This window comes from Trachemys scripta, chromosome 3 (assembly GCF_013100865.1).
Source record: "Trachemys scripta elegans isolate TJP31775 chromosome 3, CAS_Tse_1.0, whole genome shotgun sequence".
In the NCBI taxonomy this organism is placed as follows: Eukaryota; Metazoa; Chordata; order Testudines; family Emydidae; genus Trachemys; species Trachemys scripta.
The window spans coordinates 57798292-57817086 of record NC_048300.1 but is presented as its reverse complement, the minus strand read 5'-3'; the positions used below and the strand labels follow the sequence as shown (position 1 = coordinate 57817086).

General features: G+C 42.6%; 1 protein-coding gene across 1 annotated transcript in view; it reads left to right on the top strand.

Moving 5' to 3' along the window:
- Positions 1 to 7322: 7322 nt before the first annotated feature.
- GLP1R (glucagon like peptide 1 receptor) overlaps positions 7323 to 18795 on the top strand; it is a 60018-nt gene continuing 48545 nt past the window's right edge. Inside the window, exons 1-3 of the mRNA XM_034764625.1 lie at positions 7323 to 7328; positions 12602 to 12698; positions 14170 to 14280. Coding sequence (XP_034620516.1) covers positions 7323 to 7328; positions 12602 to 12698; positions 14170 to 14280 — 214 coding nt within the window. The remainder of the gene's footprint in view (positions 7329 to 12601; positions 12699 to 14169; positions 14281 to 18795) is intronic.

Below are 18795 nucleotides of genomic sequence, written 5' to 3'. Positions count from 1 at the left end.
TAAGCTTTGTTGTAACGTGCGTTGTTTGCCTGGACTGCTCAAGACGTGAATGCTTGTGTAGGAGGAACTCTTTGAGTTGGCTTCTTAAATACCTTCATGCTGTTTCACATCTGATATTCAGACACCAGCAAAATAAGCACGTTCTTGGGGCGGCACAATTCCGGGGATATTTTATTTGTTTTTTTTTTTTTGCTCTGAGCTTGAAGCGGCAAAAAAAAACCTGCTGATACTACTTGATGAAACATAGGAGCCTTGTCTTATAACAGGCTTATTCAAAGTGATACAAGCTACAAAAGTGAGATCTTGGAAGAGTGTTGCTGTTTTCATAATGTAATAAAAATACTGTAATGATAATAATTAATAATAGTGTGTAATAAGCATGTCATAAAAACAAATTTAATATTTCCAAGATCACTGCTTTTATAATTTATACTCAGGTAAAGGAGAAAATCCCTGGAAATATTCATTTTTTTAGGAGGGGGTTCGCGAGACTTGACATTTTAGTGAAAGGGGTTCACACGTTGTTAAAGTTTGGGAACCACTGCTCTAGACCCACATTGCTTATGGGGGAAAAAAACATTACTTCACTAAACAGCTACAAAATTTACTAAAACTCTTCTTAAAAAAAAAAAAAAAAAACCCATAAAATCAAATCAAGAAAACATAATACCAAAGCTAAATTATTAATATTCAACTAAAAATAAAGCCTTGTCAAATGGGAATCTAATCAAGATCAAATCAAGCAGGTGAGTCCCAATGTTAGTTTGGAGTTAAATCATCCAATTAAATAGTCAAATTAATTAAATCGGCAAACTAATACAAAAATAATTCATCCTTAAATTCTTAGACGGATTCTAAAAAGCTGTCTGTCTGTTTGGTAAAACTCTTTAGTTGGGATTTACAACCAAAGTCAATCAACTCTATAACTTAGGCAAATATCTGAATATCGAAACCAAACTATTATCTAATGTCTAAACCACAATCTCCAAGACAGTTATCCAGCTTCCTTCACAAAATACAATTCTTAATGGTGGCTAACCCTTTCCTCCCTCTCCTGTCCACCCCAAACGGAGGAGGAGGAGGAGATGATGATGATGATATATAGGCTTTAACAGATCATTCCTGATAAGCAAAAGTTTGACAACTTATTTTCCAGAAAATACAGATTACAATCTCAAATTTATCTACTTTAGCCTAGTTCAAAAATAGGATAGATCGAAAACAGATTCCAAGAGAAGCTATCTTGATAGAAAAGTTTTATTTTAAGGCTTATCATTTAAAAGAGTATTTAAATATTCTTTTTCTTCTAACAGTGACTTCAGGGAATTGATGTTGCATTTATCTCTTAAGGAACACACATAAAATAGGGGTTTGGGAATCAGAATTCCCAAATTCCATTCCCACTTCTGTCACTGTGTGATCTTTGGCAATTCCCTTAATGTTTCTGTGCCTTAATTTAGCCCTCTATGAAATAGATAAATATTATTCCTATCTGACAAAGGTATTGTGAGGCTTCCCTGTTTGTAAAATGCCTTGAGATAGGAATTCTCACAAGTCCTAAAAGCCCAGGTGGTCCCTGTTATGATGCTGCTGCCCAACACCTGCTGCATGTAAAGTCCCAGAGTGAGGAAAGCCTGTGGGTCCATTCTGACTTATCTATCCTTCCTCTAAGCCACTTTATGCAGCAAGAGGAGCTCTAAGAGGGTGTTGCAGGCTGGAGGGACCATGTAGAAGCTATGAAGCAAACTGGCATAGAGGACTCTGTTTTTTAATCCTGATTGAGTTTGCCGCTGTCCTAATTTTGACAAAACAAGTCTTTGGGATGTAGAAACTGTAGCCATGTGGGTTGTATGCTGCATAGTGCAATGTATGTGCTGGCTTGTACATTGTAAACACTGCATGCATTCAAACGTGTGAAATCTAGTGAACGTGCTCCAGCATATGCAAAGCCTGGCCAAGAGTCTGCGATGCTGTTCTGCCTTGCTTGCAGGTACAGTAAACCCATGTCACTATATGCTGTAAGGGCTGGCCTGCACTGTTTTTACATTGGGGAGAAGTACAGTGGAAACGTCCAAAGGGATACTTCTCATTAATAGAACCAAGAGTTTGAGATGAGTGTAGTTTGGAGAGTTCTGGTCCTGCAGGCTCAGTTCTCAAGCCTGTCTTGTAATTGCTGTGTTCTCGGCTGAACATTTACAAAGCCACTGCATACAGGCTGTCTTGGGAGAGGGATGGTTAATAGGGAAAAATTAGTACAGCAGATAACTGGACAGTGGACCTTGAATATGGTGGCAATGAGCTGCTGACGAGTTACTCTGCTACTTGTTAATTAAAACAGCAATAACTAGCTTCCCTCAGCTGGAACTCTTAAAAACTATAGAGAGGTAATCACATTCTTCTCTTGAAATCAGCTGTGATTAGGCGATGCCGGAGCCATGAAATTATGCACCAGAGATTTCTTTAATAGCTTTGTGATTATTATTTTACTGTCTCAAATCACTTGTTTAAATTGGAGACTAAGTTCATAGCAGCGTATCTGAGCAAACAGCAACGACAGAGGTAGAATAAAGTGTTCCTATCAAAAGTGGTGACTCAGCTCTGAAGAGTCACTGTTTTTAAGACAAATGTGGGGTGTATATTTAGGTTGGAAGAGAGGTGTTGAGATTTTGATACGTGTGATTCTCTCCCCCCTCCCCCCCACCGGATCACTAGGGCTATAACTGTCCAGAGATAACAGTAAAAGACTGAGACCTGATTTCTGTTCCTGGTTCTGCTGCTACAATCTTGGGCAAATCACTTAACCTCTGTGCATCCCTTTCCTCCGTCTGTCTAAATGGGGATATTGCTTACCTTACAATGGTATTTGTGAGACTTCACTAATGGTTTGTTAGACTGTTTGAGACTCTTGGATGCAAAGCGTTACCAAAGGGCAAAGAGTTAATAAATTGAGGGCCCTTGTTCTGTTAAATCACCTTAGGCATCTGCTGCGTGGCAGCAAGTTCTCAGTTCTTGGAACTGAGATGCACATTGTCTTCTAAAGGAAATGTTCTTTTCTTCTTGAATCTTAAATTTCTTCAAGGAAGCTCCCCCTCTCCCCACACACACCTGATGTCCCAGTTTCATAACTACAGGGGGTGGCCTGCAGCACATCATTATATTTTCCTTATCTGTTCTTGTTTTGCCTAGTCCCTGCTGGCCTGCCTGCCCATATCACTGTACAAATGAACTAATCTGCATAGAGCTTTTCTGTGTCCACGAGTGAGGTACTTTAAATGTACCTGGTTCAGTAGGGATTGGGTTAGATATTTCCCTGGCGTATGTCCACAGAAGTCATCAGGGGTTTGACTCACTGCATTTTTAAACCATAGCAAAAAGAAACAAAAATCCTACTTGACTAGGTGAATCCTTCTCTCTCTGTATCACATGAAGCTGCTGACCTCTACTTCACAAATCACTGCACTTCACAGCGCCTCTGATGCACCTCATATGGTTGTCAATCTTTTCCCTTTCTCCCTCTTCCCTTCCCCACCCCTTGAAAGATTCCATGTTATAACACCCCTTCTTCTGATAGAGGGCTGGGTTCACCTCCCTCTGGTGTTTGTTTGTGAGAGAGACTTAAATTACAGCTCTCCTAACCTCTGACAGCCCTTCCACAGTTTTGCTAGCGCTATAGCCTTGGGCCAGAAAAAATATGCAACTCATTTCAAATAAGAATTACAGTGCTGGTAAAGTACTCCATAAACTTTGTCTGTGATCGCATTACTGAGCTGCACTTGGCAGTATAATCTAACTTATTTTTTATAGTGAGTCTGTATCATCTTGGTCTCATCCCCCTTTTGAGAGGAGTGCCACAGAATTGTCCCGCACTCTGCTAGAATCATGGGGCTACTTTCTGATTTTGAGTTCTTATAGTTGTGGCTGCATTTTTTTCTCCTGAGCCTCTTTGTCACCAGAGACCCCCAAGGAAGGGGGTTTTCCTTTGTGCCTTTGCTTGGGAACATAGCCGTTTTCTCATGTTGGTTTTGTAACTGACCGAGGCAATAAGTCCTGGGTAGGAACATTTGTCAGAACAGATGAAAGAAGTTGTAATGGAAAGAACATTTGACGGTAACAATGGCTGTCAAACTAAATCTGTGTCAACTTGAGCTGTAAGCATATTGACTATTGGTTCCCACAATGACCACTGGGCAGAGCTCTATCTTGACCTAAATGCTGGAGGACATTTCAAGGAGCAGGAATAAAGACTGCTGGTAATTCTTCTCCATCCCAGCCCTATCCATCACTGAGGACGGGTGCAATAGAAAATGGCACTTCCCCAGTACAAAGCCACGTAGGAGAGGAGAGCATTCTTACCCCACCTGACCTACCAGAGGAGAAGCATTCCATGCATCGATTGCTAGAGGATCTCTCTTAATTCTAGACTGTGCTGAAACTGAAAGTGCAGTTCGCAAGGTAATGCCTTACTGATGTGCCATTCCAGTTAGGGCCCAGCAAACTAGTTCAGGTAAAATAAGAACCATGCTGAAAACTGAAACTGAATGTTGGTTTGTTGTTGTTGAGAGCCTTAGCATTCCAGATGTGTTGTCCCTGATCCACCAACTAATCTGGGACCAGGAGATAGATCCCATGGCAAAGGATACCTCATGGAGGCCCAGTGTACTAGGAGAGGGAATAAAAGACTAAGTGCTGGAGAAGTGTTGAGCAGCTGCTGCTGCTCACAGAGAGGCCAAACGGCAGCTATGTGCAGGAAGCTGCTGCAGAAATCTCACTGTAACTCCTGCAGTGCTTTCCCTCCATGTGTTCATCAGTTACTGCTCCCAACAAGAGAAGGGAGGAAACTTAAAAATGGAGAACACTGAAAAAAAAATTAGCTCTCCAGCCCCTGGAGTCATTTTTCCTTGGTCACTAACGAACCAGAAATGTTGTGTAAAACGTTCTTGAAAGCTGGCAATAAAGACTTTTCTCTGAATGAAGGGCTGCTCTGATTCAGCGCTTGCCATTTCCGAGGGGTTTGTCCAGAATGACCCAGCTGCCAACCAAGTAACTTGTAAAATATGAGTTGGGAGGCATAATTAAGGCGAGCTCATTTGATCAGTGAAGCAGTTGCCAAGGCAGGGTAATAATAATTACTTCATCTCAGAGAGGCACTGCATCTTGCCTAAATCAAGAAGACCACATTAAATTGGAGTGAAAATTGAAATTGGGCATCATAACTCCAAGTGGAAAGAAACCTAAAGGAATGTCGTAACTTAGGGAAGAAGGAGAAAAAATAAACAGTGGAAAACCGTTTCATATACTTTTAAAGCATATTTTCGTTTTAGAAAGTATGGAAAACCACAGACTCACAAATACCCTTAACTCTGCCCTGTATCATTACCCAAAATGAAGAGACAACGTAGTCCTCAGACAAAGCAGCTCTTCAACACACAAAATAAGAGCTGCAGGACTGCATTTTATCAAGTGTCCCACAGTGAATTTATATCTGTCTCTATTCACCTTCCGTCTGCAAAAGGAACGTGAAATTTGGCATATAACAAGTCCCGTGAATGACAGCAAAGTGGTCAAAGTATTGCCCTCCCCAATACCACTTCCAGAAATTCATAGATTCCAAGGCCAGAAGGGATCATTGTGATCATCTGGTCTGACTTCTGGTATGGCACAGGCCATAGAATGTCCCCAAAATAATTCCTAGAAAAACATCCAATCTTGATTTTAAAAAAATCAGTGATGGAGAATCCACCATGACCCTTGGTAAATTGGTCCAATGGTTAATTTCTGTCGCTGCTAACAATTTACATCTGATTTTCAAGTCTGAATTTGTCTAGCTTCAACTTTCAGCTATTGGATTGTGTTGTACCTTTCTCTACTAGATTGAAGAGCCCATTGTTAAATATTTGTTCCCCATGTAGATACTTATAGACACTAATCAAGTCACCCCTTAACCTTCTCTTTGTTAAGTTAAATTGTTCCTAGATGAATACATTTACATTTAAGCTATATTAAAATGCATATTGTTTGCTTGACCCAGTTTACCAAGCGATATAGATCTCTCTGAATCAGTGACCTGTCCTCTTCATTATTTACTACGCCCCCAATTTTTGTATCTGCAAACTTTATCTCTGAAGATTTTTTTCTTCCATGTCATTGCCTCTTTTGGTTTTTCTCAGACTTTCAAGACCTATTATACCCTGGCAGAGGAGCCCCCTAACCAATTCTCATGGATTCTGGGTACCTTTTCATGAAAGGTAAAGATGTGGAGGCAAAATCTACCTTATTACTGAAATTGGAGTTCAGCCTTACCTACGCTGTCACTACAGTGTCTGCAAAAGAACCCAACACCTTGATTTCTCTTTCAGATAAATAATTATTTTTCTCTCAAGATTTTTTAAACTATCTTCAGGTCTATAAGGGACAACAACACATTAGAGAGAAACTGAGAACTGGGTCAGAGACTGACTCGGGGAACTAATAATGGCATGCTGACACTTGCTTTCAAACCCCTGAATTTAATCCATTCCATCCCAGTAGTGACTAAAAGCTGTTACCGGCTGGAGGTTGTTTTGTGCTCTGTGTGAAATGAGTTGGGGGAATGAGGAGGGATGTCAGTCCATGTCCTTCTGGGCAGACAGACACACAACAAAATTCCACCACAAGATGGTGTAGCGGGGTGGTCACCCGCTCCTGCCCTGAAGGGCTTAAAACAGCCCTGGGAGAGGACTGTGGCAGGGCAAAGCAGCAAGCCTGGGCTGATTGGGGAAGCAGCCACAGTTGGGCCATGCCCCAATCAGGCCACAGCTGGCCCTATAAAGGGGCTGCTAGGCTGGAGCTAAGAGTCTCCTCTAGCTGTGGAAGGAGATGGACCTGGCCGCTGGGGAGCGTACCAGGGTACCTGAGGTGGAGCAGGGCTGGGGAGCGGCGAGAGGAACTGGGGAGCTCCTGCCTGGCAACTCCCCAGGATGCCGGCCTTGTAAAAGGCCAAATAGGTACTGGGGTTGCAGAGGGCAGCCCAAGGGGTAGGAGGAGGCAGCCGGTCCAAACCCCCCTTGCCTGTGATGAATGGTTTGTACACTACAGTGTGCCCCAGTGAATGGGGGCTAGATGGTGACTGGCAGTAGCCTTATACTGAGGCGAGGTGGGGCTAGTGAGTGGGGGTTCCCCTGGGTGGGGAGACCCAGAAACTGGGGGGGGTACCGCCAGGGGGCAGCCCCCAAGAGAAAGGGGTGCCGGGGTCCGGGAGGGACATGGGGGCTAGGGAAAGACGAGACACCAGCTGACAGAGGGCGCTCCAGGGGATGGAAAGATAATGACCATCAGGGGGCGCCATGCCAGTGAGTCGTTGCTCCGTTACAATGGACACTTACTGTGACAGTTATCTGAGAAGCCATAGACCAAAAAGGACCAGAGGATGAATTACTTTCATGCTCGAAGAAGCAGTGTCCAGGTCTGGGCTGAGGCATATTGCTCTTTGAGGGAAGTTTGCGCTAATGCTGATGTGTCTGAGACTGGTCTGTGGCTTGAGGGATTGTCACTACCAAATTCACTGAAACTTGAGAACTAAAATGAAACTTGAAAACTGCCCTTCCCAGAGAGAGGAGATTCTCACCCCCTGTGGATATAAGGTGATAATTGTTTACAGAGGACTTTCTGGGGTTTCAGTGCTGTACTCTGCTCCGTTAGGGCTATGATCAGAGGACAAAGCTCACTGTTGTAAATTCAAGACTATATCTGTTATTAATAGAATCAAATTGCCCATCCTGGGAAGTGGAAACTTCTCTAATGCAGACACTTAGTTTAGAGACCCTTTCATTAGACTCTATTCGGGCCCGTCATTCTTTGCCTCTTCTAAAAACATAACTAGTAATAGGCCAATCTCTAAAAGGCTTTCAGATAAGATCCTCAGTCCCCCCAAGACTGGGATTCTCATCCAGAGCAAAATAGCCTGGAAATTAGGCGTTGCTGGGAACCAGTTTTTCTGACCATTTTACTGTAAGGGTAGTCCTATTATTACTGATTATTATTAGCACTTCACATCTACAAAGAGCTGTAGGAGCATAATCCTATATGGATCTACACAACCCCACAGTGACGTAAGTAGGTATTGTACCTGTGTCTCAGATAGAGAAAATGAAGTTACTTACCAGTGTCACCTGGGGAGTCGCTTTGGGAGTTGGGATTAGAATTTGGCAGTTCCTAGCTCCTAGTCTTTGTCATCACAGTTGATTAGATTTCCAGATCATAAGGGACCATTGTGATAATTTAGTCTGACGTCCTATATAACACAGGCCATAGAACCTACCCACAATAATTCCTAGAGCAGATCTTTTGGAAAAACATCCAATCTTAATTTTAAAATTGTCAGTGATGGAGAATCCACAGTGATCCTTGGTAAGTTGTTCCTATGGTTAATTACATTGTTAAAATTTTACACCTTATTTCCAATCCAAATTTGTCTAGTTTCAGCTTCCAGCCATTGGATCATGTTATAGCAATTGAGTCCTTTGTGATGAATTGGGGACATTACATATACTGGAATGGGACACAACTGAATGGGTTGGGCAAGCTGAGGCCAATGTAGAAGGAGAACTTCTCTTTTCACACACAAGGCTGGGGCAGGGAATACATGGACAACAAGGGAAGGGAGCTCAATAGGGTTCTGAGAAAAGGCCCCATTTTTCCAAGCTATATCAGAGACTGGAAGAGAACTTGCCCCATCCTGCAAGATGATGCGTGAGTTCTGTGAAGTTCTGAACAGCCTCTGCTTCCATTGACCTCAATGAGAAATGAAGTTGTTGAGCACCTTGCAGTTTCAGACTCTTGTGTCATGGAACTGCACTTGTGTAGCAAGGATTGCGTTGGGGTCAAATAGATGAAATTACCTGGGTAACCTCCAGGATATAGGAAAATGATAAAAGTGCTTTTTTGTGCAGTGAAAACTACTAAGACAGAGTGTAATCAGGGTAAGGAAATCAAGGTGTCACTGATTTCTAAAGAATTCTTTCCTCAGACTTTTCTGACTGGGATAATTTATCACCAGAGATTAATTGCACTGAATTATATTAGTACAATGAATGGCTCACTGCACTTGTCTCTTTTAATTTTCCTGAATCCATTTCATGTCACCCAAGCTGCCTCCCTGCTTGCCTCCTTTGTGCTTCTCCCACTTGTGCCTCACGCAGCCCCTCATATGCCTTGAAACCCCACCACCTTGACCTAATTTGCCATGCCTCCATCCTCTCCTCCGTCTTTCCTTAGTACACATCTCTCCTGCAGGGAGGCTATCTACCTTTTAGTGCTTCTCCTCTCACTGCCCAGTACTCAGCAAAGAACTGAAAATAATAATTGCAAGATGGCGACAAACTAGTGATGAAAATCATGATACTTACACAACATGCTTAACTACACTATTTGTTTGAGTTACTTGTTGCCTGCCATAACTCCTCGTCTTGCCTATGGATTGTCCATTTAGGTGTAGGCCCTCTGGAGCAGAGGCCTTGTCATGTTTACCTGTCTATAAAGTATCTAGCACACTTGACACTATACAAATAATAGTAATCTATTCACTAATTTAGTTTCTCTCGTTTGAGTAATTAATTACATTGCATATCTATAGTGCCAAATAAATCCTATTGATTATTGTTCACCTGGTATTAAGTCCCTTTGTAAAAGGGTAAATGGAATGTATACGATTTACATCCAATGACTAATTTGGTATTCACCTGAGCAACAAGAAATGGTATTCAGATTAATCAAATTATAAACTGCTGAGTGCATAGAGCAATAAAAATACTGTACAATCGATTATATTTGATTTTTTTTTTTTTTTGGCAGCAGGATATTGGTGGTTTAAAAAAAAAATCCCCAAATGAGTCCTCCTCACTAAAGAGAACATGTCCGATTATTTTCCTATTTTGCTAATAAGAGTTGCCTTAGCACAGGATGAGAAATCATTGCAGATAGAACATTTACTTCTGATTAAACAGATGGACAGAGATTTCAGTTTGCCCAGTCATTGTTAAAGGCGGTTATTCCTATATGACAATTTAAATCTGTTCAGAAAAAAATGACACTTTTTTTCTTTGCCAAAATTTTTTTTAAACTAGTGTATTCTGGAAAATCTAATGATCCTAATGTGAATAATCTTGGGTTTATATAATTAACTACAGTAGTTTTTAATTAAAAATGATTTACACACCTTTTTTCAATACAGTATAAAGGGGTGAATTTGGTTTGCTGTGATTTGGGGGGTCATATGTAGGGATGATAACTAAATATTCCATGAAAATTTTTGTGAATCCTAGTAGTGCCATAAATTTAGGGCAAAGGATTATTGTCCAAAAGCTTATCCTGGATGTGCTGCTTTTTTTTACTGTTTCTAAAACGTTTCCCATGCAGTTGGAAAGAGATGAAACAATACCGTGTGACTTAGGTGGCCAAGCATACAAGAAGAATAGTGCCTGGTTACAATGAACAACCCGTGAACAACCCATAGTCTGAAAATGACTCATTCAGCAGGTTATTTGGTGAATATTCAGGAACAATTAATCCAATTGAAGAAAATGAGCTCTGGCTTGTGAATGACTTTCTAACCCAATAAAGGAGAAGGCCAGATTTTTCTAACTTTAGGCACCCAAATAAGTGGTGTGGTGTGTTTTGCCTTTTTGTTTTGTTTTCTTCCCCCAGACATCCAGAGCATGTAAGCTCCCTACAGCTTTCTGTGAGGACTATGGGTGAAATCTGACTGGCAATGCAGCCCTCGTTGGCAAGATGCAAAGCACTCTGGTCTGCATCAACTAGACAAAGACTATAACCGCTATTAAAATCTATACTTAAATACAGGCACTTAATAAATGTCCACGTTGTCTTTAGGCAAGTCAGTTCCACTCCTCATTATGCCGCCCGAGAGCATCTTTATGAATGAACATAATGATGATAGTGTTACTGGCTGCTCATTTGGGCTTCTGGGACATTTGTCACAGGAGAGTAACTCATTTGCTCATCATCAGAAGCTCACCCTGATCAGCATTTTGCTGGGTTTTGTCCTGAGCTCTGATCTTCACGAACGTTACTAATATGTTAGTCAAGAGCAGAGGAGCACCTGGAAGCATGCATTGGCCAATAAGGTCCCTAGGCCCTCACATAGCTCATGTTTATGAGAGCAAGATTGTCATGCTTGTATGTCTGAGCATGGTTGTGATGTGCTCCCATTAGTGACCTCTATTCTGGGCGGGTTAGTTGCTCAAGGCAGAGGCTTGATGCGCAAATTTTTCTTCACAAACATTTTAAATATTTCGAATTATAGGAAGGAGTACAATGCTGGCAGGGGGAACCTTAAAGCTCCATGTTCTAAAAATGTAGAGTCTAATTCTGTTCATGATTACACTAGTGTAAAATGCAAGGCAATTGAATGGGCTTCAGATGAGTCACATTGATGTAATGGAAAGAATCCAGCCCAGTTTTCTTTAAACTGTTGTATAATTAAAAAGGCTTCCTTTTTTTTTTTTTTTTTTTGGCCAGTTTAAAATGATACTGTGCAGACCCTTGGCTTCTCCCCACCCCCACAAAAAAGATTTAGATATGTGAAGGGATAAAAAAGGGCAATTAAAGCAGACAGGATAAAATTACAAGGGTTATTTAATCTTCATGCTTCAAAGCATAAACTGATCAACAGCTGGGGTTAGATGACGTTTCCCCCACCCCGTGTTAGAGTATTGCACAATTAGGTTCATGCTGCTGGTTTTATGCCTTCTGAAGCATCCATGCTGGGCCATTCTCTGAGACAGGATGCTGGGCTAGATGGACCATTGGTCACTTACAGGATGGTAATTCTTATGTTCATAATTCAGCTTTTGCTAGTTTGATGTTTTTAAAAGACCACAAGGGAAAATGCAGGCAACAAGATGAGCCTGTCAGAGCCACCTAGGATGCCTACTACTTAATTCACTTGGCTTCACTATTGTCACATTAATCATCAGTGACCAAATGTAGAAACTTCTCTTCCTGAAACTCTGAGTAGCTGGCAGTAGGTGTCTGTGCAATGTGCAGAGGCATATCCCTGCCTTTTTTTTCTCCCCAAGAGAAATGTGCTAGATGTTGGAGCAGCTGCCACCCACAAGAGACAGTTAGAGGGGGAAGTTCAGCCCCTGCTTTGGAGGAGTGCTTGGACCGTGTCAGCTGAATGCGCTGGGTTCTCTTGGCCTCAATTTTGGGATCACAGAAGCTGCTGTTGGCTAGAAGTCCTTTTCCAAGAAGGCTCACTGATGTCCCTGCTTATTGGAAAAGTTTGTTTGGAGGTAATGAGTCAGAAAATGAGCATCACTCATGACCATGACCTTTTCATGAAAATCTCCATACCATGTCAGACAGGTTGTGTGTTTCGCATTGGCCATCTCCTTGGTTGTCCTGAGACAAACATGCAACAGAGGCTCTTTATGATCATGAAACTCTGTATTTCCTTCTTCCTCTTTATATAGGGGTCTTGACAGGGCTGTTCTAGTACTTGCAGGGTAGATCTAACTGGGCTACAGCTGCGTTTTTATTTATCTAGGCTGTCTGTGAAGCAGGTGGTTTGGCTCTTAAAGTACCTGAGACCTTTCTCTTACAGAGTGCATATGGGTCCCTCTCTGAAGTGATGCAGAAGTGGAAAGAATATCAGCTCCAGTGCCTGAAGTATCTCTATGAGACGCCTCCTCTTGTGGCAGGTAATGCTTGGCAGGAATGGGATGTTTACTATATAAAACATCTGCTAACTGGGGCAAGGAAACACAAAGTCCTCCCTCTCCATAACTCCATTTGCATTTCCATTCTCTCCAGCCCACTGATTGTATTGCTTAAAAACCCACATTTTTGCATTGTTGCAGCTGAAGCAGTGGGTTTTTTACCCACGAAAGCTTATGCCCAAATAAATCCCTTAGTTTAAGGTGCCACCGGACTCCTTGTTGTTTTTGTGCGATAAAACCATTCATCTCTATGGCCCAAAGTATCTTGCAGTGCCATGGCTCATGTTTGGTTCCAAGGCAGGCGGTATTGTCAGTGCAGCCTGCAGGATGAATGCCACCCATGGAGTTCTGCAATGTGCCCTGCAGCCTTTCATATGGAGGAGCAGCCCGAGGGAGACGATAGGTCCTAGCAAGGAGTGTTCTACAGGGATCTTCAAGGAGAGTTTTGCATTGGACATACAAGGCCATATTCCATTTACGCTCAGTCCTCTTAATATACACCCACTTTAAGGACCCTTTATCTGTCAGAGTGGTATAAAAGGGCCTTAGTGTAATGAGAATGCAGTTCATGGTCTCTATAGGATGAAATGTTCTGTTGAAGATAAGGGCAGCTGCAATCTGTTCAGTGTTATGCTTGGCAAATTGCTGGGACTTGCTGACAATGCAGCCCACAATTGGACACGCCGTGGGAGCTCCTAGAGTGCCTCTGTGCTACAGTAAAGCTCTGAAAAGGACCACACGAGTCTCAAATTACATTTATAAAACACTGTTTTTAAAAATGTTATTCGTTTCTCCATAGCTGCCTCTGTTAGTTGTATTGCTACAATGGAGTGTATAGTGATGGCAGTAGTGGGAGGGAGACATTCATCTCCCTTTGTTCCATTATGCTCAGAGTGATCACCTCCAAGACTGACGGTTCAATAAATGTGAAGCTGTAGCATTAGCACATTGAATAAGCTGTAATGCTGATCTATGGTAATTTGTGTGGGCATATCAGCAATGTATTAGTTTAGAATTCACAACATCATGACAGCAACCAGTTCTCAGGGAAATATTATATACAGCATCCATAACAAGCATATGAGCTGCTGAGAGAACCAACGTGAGAGACTGGGCTACACAAAGGCAGAGAGATGAGAAGGATACCTGGCACCGGAGCAGGATGGAAGCCTCTGGCTGCAGGTATTGTGGCACCATGGCATGAGATCTTTGCAATGTCACCTCCGCAATCATCCTGCCCATTTGTTCAGTCAGTGAAAGAGCAGCCTGGGAGGTTCAGTCCCTTCCCTTTATTCTTGTAAGGGGTTAGGATAAATGGTAAAATAAAACACAACCTTTTACAGTTATGTGGTGCAGCTGCTTCACCTTCATTCCTCCTGTTTTCTGATGATTGCTCTTCATAGTGATCATGGTTCAAGGTCAATGCTTGATCCCATTCTCCATCTCTCTGCAGAAGGCAAGTTCTGCAGAAGGACATTGGATGACTATGCCTGCTGGCCTGATGGGCTACCTGGGACCTATGTGAACGTAAGCTGCCCTTGGTATCTTCCTTGGGCCAGCACAGGTAAGGGCCTGTCCTTTCTGGGCAAATCCAACCCCAAATGTGAGATGTTTGTCTCGCAGCAGCCTGTTAAACTTACACAGCCATTGCAGCTGAGACACTTAAAAGCTTCCAAAGAAGGATACTGATCCTAGTCCATCCTAGCTAATTACTTTGTCATTTTCCTTATGCGGTAGGAGAGGAGGGTGGCATTATGCTCTGATTGGATCATGTGTGCCAATCAGTGTGTGGGTACCTGAATGGCAAGGAGCTAAGAATCAAGTAATATCTTATGCTAACCAGAACGAAATGTGATGCTTCTCAGATGCAAATCTAAAAACCTAGATAAAAGCTGTTAAGATGAAAGATAGAGCAACGTACAGTAGATAAATTGAAACTGGGGAGAAAGTGTTTTAATGTTCCTTCCTTCATTTTGCATTAATTTCTGGGATTCATTGCTCTCTGGTTTATTAGAATGTGGTCTGTGAAGAGGTTGTCACTGGGAAAATTCTGGCCTTAAAAATCTATGATGGGACCATTATGATTATGTTGTCTCATCTCCTGCATAACTCAGACCATGGAATTTTACCCAGCGATTCTCGTATTGTCCCCAATGAGTTGCAGAGCATATCTCTTTAGAAAGACCTCTAATTCTGATTTAAAGAGCCCAAATGTTGGAAATTTATCACCTTCCTCGATAGTCTGTTCGAATAATTAATTATCCTTTCTGTTGAATTAAGTACTGTAGGTAAGATACTAAAAAAAAAATCAGATTCTGTATGCCGTGGATTGTGGGGAAAGATGGCAAGGACACTGTTGCATCTCTCTGATTCTCTGTCTAGTTTTAAGCCAGCCCCAGTGGTATTTAGAGTAATTGGGGGATCTGCCTTAAACTCTCTGAATAGGTAAATTCCGACATGGCCATCTACCAGCTGGGAGTTGCAGGGTCATGGCTTGCGCACCTGCTTGTCCCTTGTGTATCCTACACTGGGGCTGCAAGGTGGTGATATAGGAGCTGGCTGCACTGCTATGCACCAGCTTGGGGGACTTCCTCACGCTCTGGGGGAAATCCTCAGCTGGGGAGATACGACCAGATTCCATTCCATTCCATTCGCCTGAACAGCCCAGAGTCACACATTATTTTTGTTGCCATGTAATGGGTTGCTGTGGCATACTTGCTCCTCACAAACAGCCTCCAGCATGATGTAAGTCACTCGTGTGTGTGTGTGTGTGTGTGTGTGTGTGTGCGCTGCAGCCAGCCACTCCTTGGTTCTTAGCAGTCATAAAAGTTATCAGAGGGTGACCCCAACACAGTCCCAGTGTCAGATTTCCTGCCCCCCCAGCCCCAGAAACACATGTCCTGTACTGCCCAGACTTCTTCTGGACAGTACGGATATGTTAAATCCGTTACTCCTTTAAGGGTATAATATGCAGTTACCCCAAAGGGAGTTACCCAGATATTTCAACTTGAACATACTCGATTGGATAAAACAATAAAACAAATTTATTAACTACAAAGAGACATTTTAAATGAGTACAAGTAATGAGGTGTAAATGTCAGAAATGGTTATAAGAAAAATAAATTAGGCACCAATAAGCATTTTCTCTTTAACAAATTACATTAGAAACAAAGCCAAGTTTTTTCACCACATGCTTTCAGCAGTGTTACTGACCATATTCTTTGTCAGGACCCCCTCCCCCAGAGTCTAACACCTGCTTCCTTTGTCTCTTCAGGTGCAATGAATGTGATAGGCAGAGAGGGGGTTCCCTTGGGGTGTTTGTCCTTCCTTTTTATAGTGTCAGTTCCCCCCATAGAAAAACATTTCTAGCTCAGAACCAGGAGTCAGAGTCTATGTAGAAAGATATTCCCTGCTGGTGGTGGGGTTTTTTTATTTTTTTTATTTTATTTTTTCACACGTTTGAACTTCCTTTGTGTTCCCTTCCTGCTTGATGATGACTCTGTTTACTGCTTAGATGCAAATTAAGCAGAGCATACATTCCTTTGTTTAGGACAGAGCTGTTTGCCAGCTTCTGTTTGGCCAGGGCAGTGGGGTTTGGAACATCAGAAAGGGGAATCTTATAACTTCATATACAATGTTGCCACATCTATTTTACCAGAACAATACTGATCAGCAAATTGAGTTTTCAGATGATACCTTAAAAGGCATACCTTATACCAAGATTATTACAGGAGAGAGATATTCTGTCACAGCTGCTCACTCCTTTTTCCCTTGCTGTCTGCAATGACCCTTACACTTTTCACAGTACTCCTTTACCAGTACCTCGCTCACACTAAATATCCATGTTGGAGATAATTTTTTCCAAGATGTTTATTTTGCATTTGTCCAAGGTGAATATCATATTCTTACTCTGTCTATATCTCTGATTTCCCTACAGCACTTTTGTATTATTTCTCTGCTGTTGGTAGCAATTGTCAACTTAGTATCATCTGTGAATTAATATGCTGTTCTTTTATCCCCTCCAGATCATTAATAAAGATATTAAACCTTTCAAGCTATTTAAAGATTTTCTTTTACTAATGCACAGAATCAATGTTTACCTTCCAATTACCTGACCTAAAAGCCCTTCAGATGCTCCAGAACTCTTTCCAATAGCTCTAATCTTTTTGGATATCTAATAACCTACTTACAGGATTAAACTCCTTCCCTCCAGCAAACCCATTTATTTTCAATCTTTAAGACACTACGTGCAGTCATTTGATTGCTAACGACACTTGAAACCATCACTGCAAGAGAGAGAGTCAGAATTTAACACAATACTGTGGGGAATAAGTTGTCAGAATGTGCAATATCTTTCATATACTTTTGCAAATAAGTAAAAAATGAATTACTGTGAAAGAGTATTTGAGTGAAAATAATAGCAATGCTTTGGACTTCTATAGAGTATTGCACAGGAAGGTGGCAAAAGCCCTTAGACACAAATTAAGCCTCCCAATCTCCTTCCCTCTTCATTGCTGGTTATACCCCATATCATCCCCATTTGACATAAGGGAGTTGGGGGAAGGAAGGGGAACAAAGAAATAACACAAAAAGTTACTGTGAGAGCTGGAAATGTAACCTAGGAGTCTGAATTCCCATGGCCTGATTCATCACTGCACCCTATCCTAAGCACTGCCAAGTGGGGGTAAAATGCTGCCAGACTAGAAGGGTAGTGTGCTTATGCTTGTTTTTCCCTGGAGAAAAATGTTTCAAAAGATGCAGTGCAACAGTGAATTGGGCCTTCAATTCCCTCCTATAACCACTGAACCACACTCAGTTTTTATCCTTACATAGCAATGCAGTCCCATAAATCCAAAATAGGCTCCAGCGCTTGTGGGTGTGGACCCCTAATTTTCTATTCTACACATGCTCAGAAGGGAGATAATAAAGTTACAAATGAGGCTTTGTTCAGGAAGTATCTCAAAAGGCTCTTTGGTGAGGTCTGATGTCATGGAGTGGGAAGTGCAACAGTTAAACATAGCTTGAGATGTGTGACCTTAAGCTATGTCTTCCCTAGAAATGCTGCTGTGGCACAGCTCTAGCGCTGCAGCTGTGCCCCTGTAGTGCTTCAGGGTAGACACTCACTACAGTGATGGGAGAGGTTTACCCATCGCTATAGTTGATCCACCTTCCCAAGAGACGGTAGCTAGGTCGACGGAAGAATTCTTCCATCAACCCAGTGCTGTCTACACTGGAGGTAAGGTCCAGCTTAACTACATTGCTCAGGAGTGTGGATTTTTCACACCCCTGGGTTGAACTAACTTTTTAGTGTCGACCAGACCTTAACAATATGCTTGACTTTATGCCTGGGGGTCATCCAATTGATGGAGGTTAGGATAAGCAGGGCCGGCTTTAGCAGGTGCGGGGCCCCATGCTGGGACGCGAATTGTCTTGCACCCCTGGCCCCGCCCTGACTCCGCCCCCTCCCTGCTCCACTGGATCCCTCCAGAAAGCCCCACCCTGGCCCCGCCCCCAGCCCCGCCCACTCACTGTCCCATTGGATCCCTCCCCAAATCCCCACCCCGGCCATGCGTCTTCCCCAAGCATGCCGCTTTCCTCCTCCTCACCCCTCCCTCCCAGGCTTGCGCTGATCAGCTGTATGGTGGCACAAGCGCTGGAGGGAGGGGGGAGAAGCAGGACGTGGCTTTTTTTTTTTTTTTCCCCCCGCTCTGCCAGCAGTTCCGGACGTTGCGGGGCCCTCTTAGGCGTGGGGCCCCATTCCCGGGAATCGGCCGAATTGGCTTAAAGCCGGCCCTGAGGATAAGCCTACACTTAAAATGCTACAGCAGCACAGCTGTGGTGCTTCAGTGTAGACACTCACTACAAGGACAGAAGGGGTTCTCCTGTCACTGTAGTTAATCCCCAGTGTAGACAGTGGTAGGTCGAAGGAAGAATTCTTCCATCCTAGCTACCACCTCTCAGGGAGGTGGGTTAAGTCAGTTTAACTAAGTCTTTCAGGGTGTGATTATTTTTCCCCCCGCACCCTGTGAGATGTAGTAATGCCGATGTAACTTTTCAGTTTCGACCACCCCTTAAGAAG